This window comes from Borostomias antarcticus (assembly GCF_949987555.1).
Source record: "Borostomias antarcticus genome assembly, chromosome: 12".
In the NCBI taxonomy this organism is placed as follows: Eukaryota; Metazoa; Chordata; class Actinopteri; order Stomiiformes; family Stomiidae; genus Borostomias; species Borostomias antarcticus.
In genome coordinates, this window is record NC_140245.1 from 12,374,881 (window position 1) to 12,385,533 (window position 10,653).

The window sequence follows — 10,653 nt, forward strand, 5'->3', positions numbered from 1 at the left end:
GAAGAGGTCATCCTCATCTGAATACTCCACTGTGGTCAGGGCTGGAGCTGCAGTCAGGGGCTGGGCTGGGGAGGTCAGCTGGGCTGGAGCAGATGCCTAAGGACATAATTAAATGGCTGTAAAAGCAAGTCGCATACGTTCATTGGAAGCGTGCCATGTCACTGGATACGAGAAAATTAACTGCCTGACATCACATACCTTTTTGCATCGAGCAGGGGCATGTTTCAGCGTCTCCTGCAGCTGGGCAGACACCTCCATCACAGTGGTGCTTGGCTTACAGGCCATAACTGCACCTTTTAACCAAAAATGGAATGGTGTCAATGCACATGGCATGAAGCAAAGACAATGTATTATTTTGCAAAAATATGAACAATCCCTTACGTAATATGACATTGTAGAGGGTCATCTCTTTCAAAGGCTTCTTCCCCCTCTTCCCATGGACGCTGTACACACACCACACTCTGTGTATCGCTACGGCTGACAGCACCCGTCGGACCACATCTGGCAGATCTTTGCCGCCAATTGAACTCAGATATCGTGTCTGCAAAACATAAAGACAATCATTTACTTAAACATTTCCTTACGTCTGAAGGGCTGAAGGGCTTGGGCTCACAGGACCCGGGCGATGAACATCTACTGCCAAGTAGTGAGATGAGCGAATTAGTGAACTGAGTACATGAGTCTTCAGAAAACCCTGAGTTAACCGTCAGTGTGCAAATATGCATAGCCATTTCACCAACATAAACATGCATGCATGTATACCTGCATTGATAACTGGCAGGACAGGCCTTCCGGCTCTGGCACCTGGCATAGCTGGTCTGGCCTGAGTTCTGCCGACCGGCTGCCTGGGCACTGGAACATCTAGTGGAGTAAATAAAATCAGATTAGCTCAGATTAGTCAACTCAAGTAGTACTCTTTTGGGACCGTTGAATGAACTTCACTATATTACCTTCGCCACTGGAGTCAGACCCCCTGCAGACCCGCTTCCTGGTCACTGGAACATCTAGAGGAGTACATTAGCTCTGATTAGTCACTCTTTAGGTTGTAGTTCTCTTTAGGGACTGTTGAATTAACTTAACTATATTACCTTCGTCACTGGAGTCATAGCGTGTGTTGCGATGTCTCTTCCTTGTGTCTTGTTGGTCTTCCATTGACGACTGCCGCTCAAACACCTTCGTCATGGCCCTGGCTATTTCATAAAGCGCTGTGTAGAAAGTACCATAATCAATACATTTCAACCATCTTATTTCCTCTGAATAATTAATAATGATTAACAGTGTACATGAACACAGCTTACGAGTATTGGAGTCCTTAAACACGCGAACTTTGTGGAGTCTCCAGGCAGGATTTGGTTCCACGTTGTTCTTAATGCGTTGGCTGCTTTTGTGTTCCGTCCAGTAACACAAGTTGCCCTGTGAGTGATAACTGTTAGTACCTGCTCCCCTGTACAATCGGAAAACAGCACTCTTATCAGAAACCACATTGGTCGCTTACCTCTTCCCGGAGCCACGACACTGGGACAGCCGCCACAGAACCCTCCTCCAGAAACTCGACAACGCAGTACATTCTGCACAATAAACAAAAAAACGAACTTAGGTTAAACACATAAGCATAAGGACACTATTGGAAAGCAGAGGGGAAGACATGAATAGTTAAACTGGATTTAAAACAATGACCAATTCAGCTATGCAATTCAACAGTAACTTTACGCAGATGGCTACAAAATGGCCTTCCGGCTCTGGCACCTGGCATAGCTGGTCTGGTCTGAGTTCTGCCGACCGGCTGCCTGGGCACTGGAACATATAGTAGAGGTAAATTAGCTCAGATTAGTCAACTCAAGTAGTACTCTTTTGGGACTGTTGAATGCACTTTATTATATTACCTTTGTCACTGGAGTCATAGCGTGTGTTGCGCTGTCTCTTCCTTGTGTCTTGGGAGTTAATCCATTGATGACTGCTGCTCAAACACCTTCGCCAAGGCACTGGCTACTTCATAATGCTCTGTGTGTTCCTCAGCAGACAGAGGTTGTCATGGCTCCTCTTGATGTGCTTGTGGAGGTAGATCTGGGAGGTATAGGAGAATGGGCACTCAGAGCAGGAGAACACCCAAGTCTTGCACAACTCTAACATCACAGCTAGGAGAGCGAATGAGAGAGACCATTAAAAAGGATTATCTCACCTGTAGTACAAGTTCAAATATAGAGTGATTATACGTCATTGTAAATGAGAGCTTACTCTCAATTGATTCACGAGGTTAAATAAAGATTGAATGAATATGTAGCTAGTGGGGGGTTACAACCACACAACTGTGGAGAGAGAATGAGACACTTGGTTCCCTCCTCTACTGGTGTTCATGGCCATGGCCACACACCTGGAATACTCTAACCCTGATTTAAAGGCATAAAAGTGGGGAACACATTCTTGAGACGGTTCCTAAAACTGGAGGGGAAAAAAACGGGAAAATGATCTTCCCTCTCCTCATCACTCACTTCTGCATGGGGCTGAGCTCTACCCTGTCAGCAGTGGCAATACATGGGATAGCGGCTCACCCTACTAACACACGCAGGTTGCGCGAACGTTCGACATACGGCCGCTTTAGGTGACGATTCGTGTGCGCCGCGTGCGGAAATTACGCGGCCATTTACGGAAACGCGAGATCTGCCGTTTAGTAGACGCTACGTAAGAACGACACGTCATTCCGAAGTTGCGGCCGCGTGCAAAGAACGCACGTGATCACGTGGGCAGGAACCTCCGTCATAAACTCACCTGGCTGACACTAGATTAACAGGTATTTATATGACTTGGTCTGCACGTCTTTTTCGCACGGTGCAAATACGGTGCGGCCGCGTGCAAAAAACGTGGGCAGGAACCTCCGTCATAAACTCACCTGGCTGACACTAGATTTACAGGTATTTATATGACTTGGTCTGCACGTCTTTTTCGCACGGTGCAAATATGGTCACTTACTTACTAAACCCTGACCACTGGCTATATTTAGCATTTGCAGTACCACTGGCTATATTTAGCATTTACCAGTACAAAAACGAATTAATGCTATATGGGGATATAGCAGCAAGCATTATGATACAAACCAATATAAGACTGAACAGTTTAGAACATTTTATTACACAAAGTACATTACAAATTAAAAGTATACATATTTACAAGGATGAGGTTTACGGTCTGTCACATTACGCATAGCCAGAAAAGCAAAAAAAAGCATGTACAAGCTCTGGCTAGCAACCCATTATCTGACAATTGCAAAAGTTCTAAAAACAAAAATGAAACAGTGCGCATTCTGTGGCAGGCAGACCGGGAACAGACCGTTGTATCCCACAAAAAAAAGGTTAAAATGTACAAAAACTATTTACAAAAAAGGCATCCATCCTGGCAGGCTGGAAAGGCAGGTTTAGGGAGACGGGCTGGGGGTCACCCACATCTGAATCGAGGGTCTGGGCAGAAGAGGTCATCCTCCTCTGAATACTCCACTGTGGTCAGGGCTGGAGCTGCGGTCAGGGGCTGGGCTGGGGAGGTCAGCTGGGCTGGAGCAGATGCCTAAGGACATAATGAAATGGCTGTAAAAGCAAATCGCATACGTTCATTGGAAGCGTGCCATGTCACTGGATACGAGAAAATTAACTGCCTGACATCACATACCTTTTTGCATCGAGCAGGGGCATGTTTCAGCATCTCCTGCAGCTGGGCAGACACCTCTGTCACAGTGGTGCTTGGCTTACAGGCCATAACTGCACCTTTTAACCAAAAAGGGAATGGTTTCAATGCACATGGCATGAAGCAAAGACAATGTATTATTTTGCGAAAATATGAACAATCCCTTACGTAATATGACATTGTAGAGGGTCATATTCTTCAGAGGCTTCTTCCCCCTCTTCCCATGGACGCTGTAGACACACCACACTCTGTATGGCAATGGCTGACAGCACCCGCCGGACCACATCTGGCAGATCTTTGCCGCCAATGGAACTCAGATATCGTGTCTGCAAAACATAAAGACAATCATTTACTTTTACATTTCCTTAACACTTCTCTGCAAAAATAAGGAACAAAGTTCTGCCTTGAAGTTACTCACCATCTTCCTTTGATGATCCTTGTCCTTCAGCTGCTCCTCCAAGACCAGCAGCTCCTCCTCCGTTTTAGCAGGGTGCAGGTCATCCAGTACTGCTCCCCGATAGCTGTCTGCAGACTCGCCGGACAGTCTCTGCTCCAGTCTCTGCTCCAGCCTCATCATTGTCTGTGCCATCTCCCTCAGACTCTGCATGACGCTGGAGAACTGCTGACACATCATCCTCTGGAAGTCTGGATATTAAACACAGATGTGGCTATAAGTAATTGTACGGTCCCATAATGGATATTCAGCTCAAAGTATATCCCTACATGCAGCATGAAGTAGTTCACAAAATTCAGCATACCAGCATCTGCAGAGCTTGATGGCAACCCTGCTGGAGCTGTTGGTCTCACAGGCGATGGCATCAGAGAACTACCTGAAAACCAGAGGATAAAGGGATGAGCAGGAAACTATGGTGCTGGCGGCGTAGTGATTCTGGCATAAGGGGAAGAATCAACTCGACATGTCAGACCCTGACCTGGTCTGGCCGGGGTGCTAATCGCTGATGCTTGCTGCTCGTGCCTGGACGTCTGAAGGGCTGAAGGGCCTGGGCTCACAGCGCCTTGGCTCAAAGGACCCGGGCGATGAACATCTACTGCCGAGTAGTGAGATGTGAGATGAGCGAATTAGTGAACTGAGTACATGAGTCTTCAGACAGTCCTGAGTTAACTGTAAGTGTGCAAATATGCATAGACATTTCACCAACACAAACATGCATGGATACCTGCATTGATAACTGGCAGAGCAGGCCTTCCGGCTCTGGCACCTGGCATAGCTGGTCTGGTCTGAGTTCTGCCGACCGGCTGCCTGGGCACTGGAACATATAGTAGAGGTAAATTAGCTCAGATTAGTCAACTCAAGTAGTACTCTTTTGGGACTGTTGAATGCACTTTATTATATTACCTTCGTCACTGGAGTCATACTTTGTGTTGCGCTGTCTCTTCCTTGTGTCTTGGGAGTTAATCCATTGATGACTGCTGCTCAAACACCTTCGCCAAGGCACTGGCTACTTCATAATGCTCTGTGTGTTCCTCAGCAGAGACAGAGGTTGTCATGGCTCCTCTTGATGTGCTTGTGGAGGTAGATCTGGGAGGTATAGGAGAATGGGCACTCAGAGCAGGAGAACACCCAAGTCTTGCACAGCAATGAGAGAGACCATTAAAAAGGATTATCTCACCTGTAGTACAAGTTCAAATATAGAGTGATTATACGTCATTGTAAATGAGAGCTTACTCTCAATTGATTCACGAGGTTAAATAAAGATTGAATGAATATGTAGCTAGTGGGGGGTTACAACCACACAACTGTGGAGAGAGAATGAGACACTTGGTTCCCTCCTCTACTGGTGTTCATGGCCATGGCCACACACCTGGAATACTCCAACCCTGATTTAAAGGCATAAAAGTGGGGAACACATTCTTGAGACGGTTCCTAAAACTGGAGGGAAAAAAAACGGGAAAATGATCTTACCTCTCCTCATCACTCACTTCTGCATGGGGCTGAGCTCTACCCTGTCAGCAGTGGCAATACATGGGATAGCGGCTCAGCACACAGGAGAACTGCACAGAGAGGAAGGAGGAGAGAGAAAACCAACAACAAAAAAGGCAAGAAGGGTTAATAACTGAGCGAATCTTGCAAGTTTGCACTACAGGGAAGAAATTGCTCAATTTCCCTGATATTGTGGCGTCACTGGCGTCAGTGATGCGTCTTATGAATCTCACATGTCTACCGCTAACTCAATATCAATATTCCCATTTGTTTATCCCGTCTATGGAAACGTATGTGCATTTGTACTTACGTGTGCCTGCCTATATTGATGATCAGGTGTTTCTCCACCTAAGGGCTGGCCAGACAGAACCATCAGAGACCATTGGGCTGAGCTGAGGAGAGAGCGACATGTTAGAGTGTATGTGTGCATATGTATAAGGTGCTCTCCTGTTAATACTCATGAGGGCATTCAACTGAACAAGACTCACAGAACCTGTGGTGCTGTCCCAGGACTGCCTGGCCACGCCTGTCCCCGTCTTAGCGCCTCTTCCTGCCCCGCTCACCTGCTTCTTGCTCAGTTCAAACAAGAACTGGGAGGTAGGCAACTGAGAGCATGGGAGGGGAGAGAGGGAGAGAGAGAGAGAAAGTGGGTGGGTGACCCTCTCGTTGGCTGACATGCACACTCCACAGGACCACGTGCCAAAAGCCAAGATGGCTGCTATAACAAATCCTGCTAGCTAGCCTAGCTCCGTTGTTGGGGCTTCTTGTATTCTGTTAACGTTAAAATCGGAAAAATGAATGCCTAAAAACAAACACATACTAACGGTGTCGTGGGTTAATGCGAAATCAATGAGTAAGCTAATTATCGCATTTTATTCCAAGCGATGAAACAGTACGAACGTGCAGGAGCTCGCGCGAGCCTGCTATTAGGAAACAATGGCCCACGACAACACTTCATAAAAGTTATAGTGTACACAACTGAAATATTCTCACGTTGCCAAGCCAACATTATAATTTAAGCTACAATTACACAAAAGCGAACGTTTTAACAATAATTGCGAGAGTAATTTTACGTAGGCTACTTAGCTAGCCATGTACAGAAAAAGGCTAATCACGTTAGCTGGCTAGCTAGTTAGCTAACATTGGAAAGAGAGCATCTCCATATAGATAATCATTACAATAGGGTAGCTTGCACATAACGTTGGTGTTTTATCTGGGACGATACCAAAATACATAGCTATCTATGTATACATTGAAATTGAGATACTTACATGATCTGTGTTGTCGCGGAGACAAAGCGTGTTGTTCTTTCTCCTTCTGTTTCAAACGGCGGAAGTTTACCGTTCTTCTTCTCCTTCGCTGGGTTTAGTGGCGGATCGCAAACAACTTTAATGTGCATACCGCCACCTACTGGCACAGAGTGTGTAACTTGTTTGTCTAGTTCTTCAATTGTAAAGTAGCCCAATGCCTTGCATTCTACGTTCAATGCTCAGCGTTCATTGCTCACATTTAGGTTGCAAAATTAGGACTTTATTCATAGGCATATTTAGGGCCCGAGCACTGGCGGTGCGAGGCCCTATTGAAACTCGAAGGATTATTATTATTCTTCTCCTTCTCCTTCTCCTTCTTCTCCCCAAACAAATGCCTTTTTGGCGGCCTTAACATCGATGAAAACGGATGAAACTTTGCACATACGTCAGTCCCGGTAAAAAATTTGATAATTCATGGGTGACGGAAATGGGCGTGGCAAAACGGCTCAAGTGCGCCCCCTGGAAAATTTAAAATGGCGAGCCCCACCTTTCAGTTTGATGTAGTCGAACGAAATTCGGTGGGCATATGTAGTTCATCGAGACACACTAAAATGTCTCTTGGAGCTATACCCAACATGCAACAGGAAGTCCGCCATCTTGCTCTTAATGTGCCATTTTGTCCTTGTTTTGACCATTTCCATGCCTCGTACTTCGACGAACTCCTCCTACAGATTTCATCCGATCAACTTCATATCGGGTCAGCTTCATCTTAAGACCTTTGTGATCAAAAGTTATCAAAAAAATTGAGTTTTCACCAAACACCCTTGCCGTGGCGCCCCGCCAAAGTTTGACATTTCGCCATAAAACACGAAGTCCTCATAACTCCTCCATACATTATCCAATTTGTCCGATATATCTCACGCTTCATGACGGTTCTGTCCTGAACACATCTATGTGTCAGTATTGCGTCATACTTATAGCGCCACCTATTGGTGAAACAGGAAGTCCTCATAACTCCTCCATACATTATCCAATTTGTCCGATATATCTCACGCTTCATGACGGTTCTGTCCTGAACACATCTATGTTTCAGTATTGCGTCATACTTAAAGCGCCACCTATTGGTGAAACAGGAAGTCCTCATAACTCCTCCATACATTATCCAATTTGTCCGATATAGCTCACGCTTCATGACGGTTCTGTCCTGAACACATCTATGTCAGTATTGCGTCATACGAATAGCGCCACCTATTGGTGAAACAGGAAGTCCTCATAACTCCTGCATACATCATCCGATTTGCACCAAATTGCTGACGCTTCATGAAGGTGGCCTTCTGAACCCATCTATGTGTCGGTATTGAGTCACACTTACAGCGCCACCTACTGGTGAAACAGGAAGTCCTCATAACTCCTACATACGTTATCCGATTTACTCAACATTTCTCACGCTTCATCAAGGTACCGTCCTGAACACATCTATGCTTCGGTATTGAGTCACGCCTAGAGCGCCACCTACTGGTGACAGGAAGTTTCTCTCAGTACTGCACACCGAAATAGCACAGCCTTTAACGGCGCAGCACCCCGACACGCGTGGGGTGCGAGGGCCCGCTCACTGCTGCTCGCAGCACTAGTTTTTATCATTCTTTTTATTAGGCCTAGACTGCAAATCTTAAGTGTTAATATTAACTGTAAATGAGAAATTACACACAAAACAGACATGCAGGATTTCTCCTCATTATTACAATTCTGTAACTGTATGACTTCAAAATTTATTTTAAAACCTAAGTAATTTACAAATGTTCTGACCCACTGTGACACATTTCCAATAAAGTCAGATTGGGACTGTGATCTAACCACATTGTCACGTTATTTAATTACATCGTAGTTACGGATTTAAGCAGCAGTGGCGGCTACGTTCCCTTACAGTGTACTTGAGGACGGCTATTTTGGTTATTTTGCGACTGAAAAGGCAAGTGTCAGCTAGGTGTCAGCTAGGTCCGCTGCTGGTGACGTCGCAAAATTACCACAATTACACCAATGTGTCCCGTCAGTTTTACGTACTGTGTTAGTAGGGCAGCACACAGGAGAACTGCACAGAGAGGAAGGAGGAGAGAGAAACCCAACAACAAAAAAGGCAAGAAGGGTTAATAACTGAGCGAATCTTGCAAGTTTGCACTACAGGGAAGCAATTGCTCAATTTCCCTGATATTGTGGCGTCACTGGCGTCAGTGATGCGTCTTATGAATCTCACATGTCTACCGCTAACATTAACTCAATATCAATATTCCCTTTTGTTTATCCCGTCTATGGAAACGTATGTGCATTTGTACTTACGTGTGCCTTTATTGATGATCAGGTGTTTCTCCACCTAAGGGCTGGCCAGACAGAACCATCAGAGACCATTGGGCTGAGCTGAGGAGAGAGCGACATGTTAGAGTGTATGTGTGCATATGTATATGGTGCTCTTCTGTTAATACTCATGAGGGCATTCAACTGAACAAGACTCACAGAGCCTGTGGTGCTGTCCCAGGACTGCCCCTGGCCACGCCTGTCCCCGTCTTAGCGCCTCTATTAGTAGTCCACATCATGAGTACCTATTATGCAAAATTTGGATTTGTATGTGAGTGAAAACGTAGTACACAATTCTTTACCCGTTTGACAGAATGAGCAACCATTTCAACAGTTAAGAGTAACATGAAATCCACCAAGATGGCTGCTGTAACAAAATGAGCCAAGATGGCTGCTATAACAAATCCTGCTAGCTAGCCTAGCTCCGTTGTTGGGGCTTCTAGTGTTCTGTTAACGTTAACTTCGGAAAAATGAATGCCTAAAAACAAACACATACTAACGGTGTCGTGGGTTAATGCGAAATCAATGAGTAAGCTAATTATCGCATTTTATTCCAAGCGATGAAACAGTACGAACGTGCAGGAGCTCGCGCGAGCCTACTAGACTCCACCATGCCCGAAAAAGGCTAATCACGTTAGCTGGCTAGCTAGTTAGCCAACATTGGAAAGAGCATCTGCATATAGATAATCATTACAATAGGGTAGCTTGCACATAACGTTGGTGTTTTATCTGGGACGATACCAAAATACATAGTATGTATGTATACATTGAAATTGAGATACTTACAGGATCTGTGTTGTCGCGGGGTAGCGTGTTCTCCTTCTGTCTCAAACGGGGCGGAAGTTTACCGTTCTTCTTCTCCTTCGCTGGGTTTAGTGGCGGATCGCAAACTTTAATGTGCATACAGCCACCTACTGGCACAGAGTGTGTAACTTGTTTGTCTAGTAGCCCAATGCCTTGCATTCTACGTTCAATGCTCAGCGTTCATTGCTCACATTTAGGTTGCAAAATTAGGACTTTATTCATAGGCATATTTTTTATCATTCTTTTTATTAGGCCTAGACTGCAAATCTTTAGTGTTAATATTAACTGTAAATGAGAAATTACACACAAAACAGACATGCAGGATTTCTCCTCATTATTACAATTCTGTAACTGTATGACTTCTAAATTTATTTTAAAACCTAAGTAATTTACAAATGTTCTGACCCACTGTGACACATTTCCAATAAAGTCAGATTGGGACTGTGATGTAACCACATTGTCACGTTATTTAATTACATCGTAGTTACGGATTTAAGCAGCAGTGGCGGCTACGTTCCCTTACAGTGTACTTGAGGACGGCTATTTTGGTTATTTTGCGACTGAAAAGGCAAGTGTCAGCTAGGTGTCAGCTAGGTCCGCTGCTGGTGACGTCGCAAAGTTACCACAATTACACCA

General features: G+C 45.1%; 1 protein-coding gene across 1 annotated transcript; it reads right to left on the reverse strand.

Annotated features, from left to right (window-relative positions):
* Positions 1-3,724: 3,724 nt before the first annotated feature.
* LOC311315894 (uncharacterized protein) lies at positions 3,725-4,493 on the reverse strand. Its single transcript, XM_084446606.1, has 4 exons — positions 4,431-4,493; positions 4,091-4,317; positions 3,841-3,998; positions 3,725-3,752 (listed from the first exon to the last, which is right to left on the reverse strand). The coding sequence occupies exons 1-4, from the start codon at positions 4,489-4,491 to the stop codon at positions 3,734-3,736; spliced, it is 465 nt and encodes a 154-aa protein (XP_084302732.1). The 5' UTR covers positions 4,492-4,493; the 3' UTR covers positions 3,725-3,733.
* Between the last annotated feature and the right edge of the window lie 6,160 nt (positions 4,494-10,653).

Excerpts from the sequence above, each read along its gene's own strand:
- LOC311315894 (XM_084446606.1), bottom strand. The coding sequence starts at position 4,491 with ATGCCATCGCCTGTGAGACCAACAGCTCCAGCAGGGTTGCCATCAAGC. Across the intron at positions 4,318-4,430 it reads ATCAAGCTCTGCAGATGCTG|ACTTCCAGAGGATGATGTGT; the intron begins GTATGCTGAATT and ends TTTAATATCCAG. Across the intron at positions 3,999-4,090 it reads AGGATCATCAAAGGAAGATG|ACACGATATCTGAGTTCCAT; the intron begins GTGAGTAACTTC and ends TATGTTTTGCAG.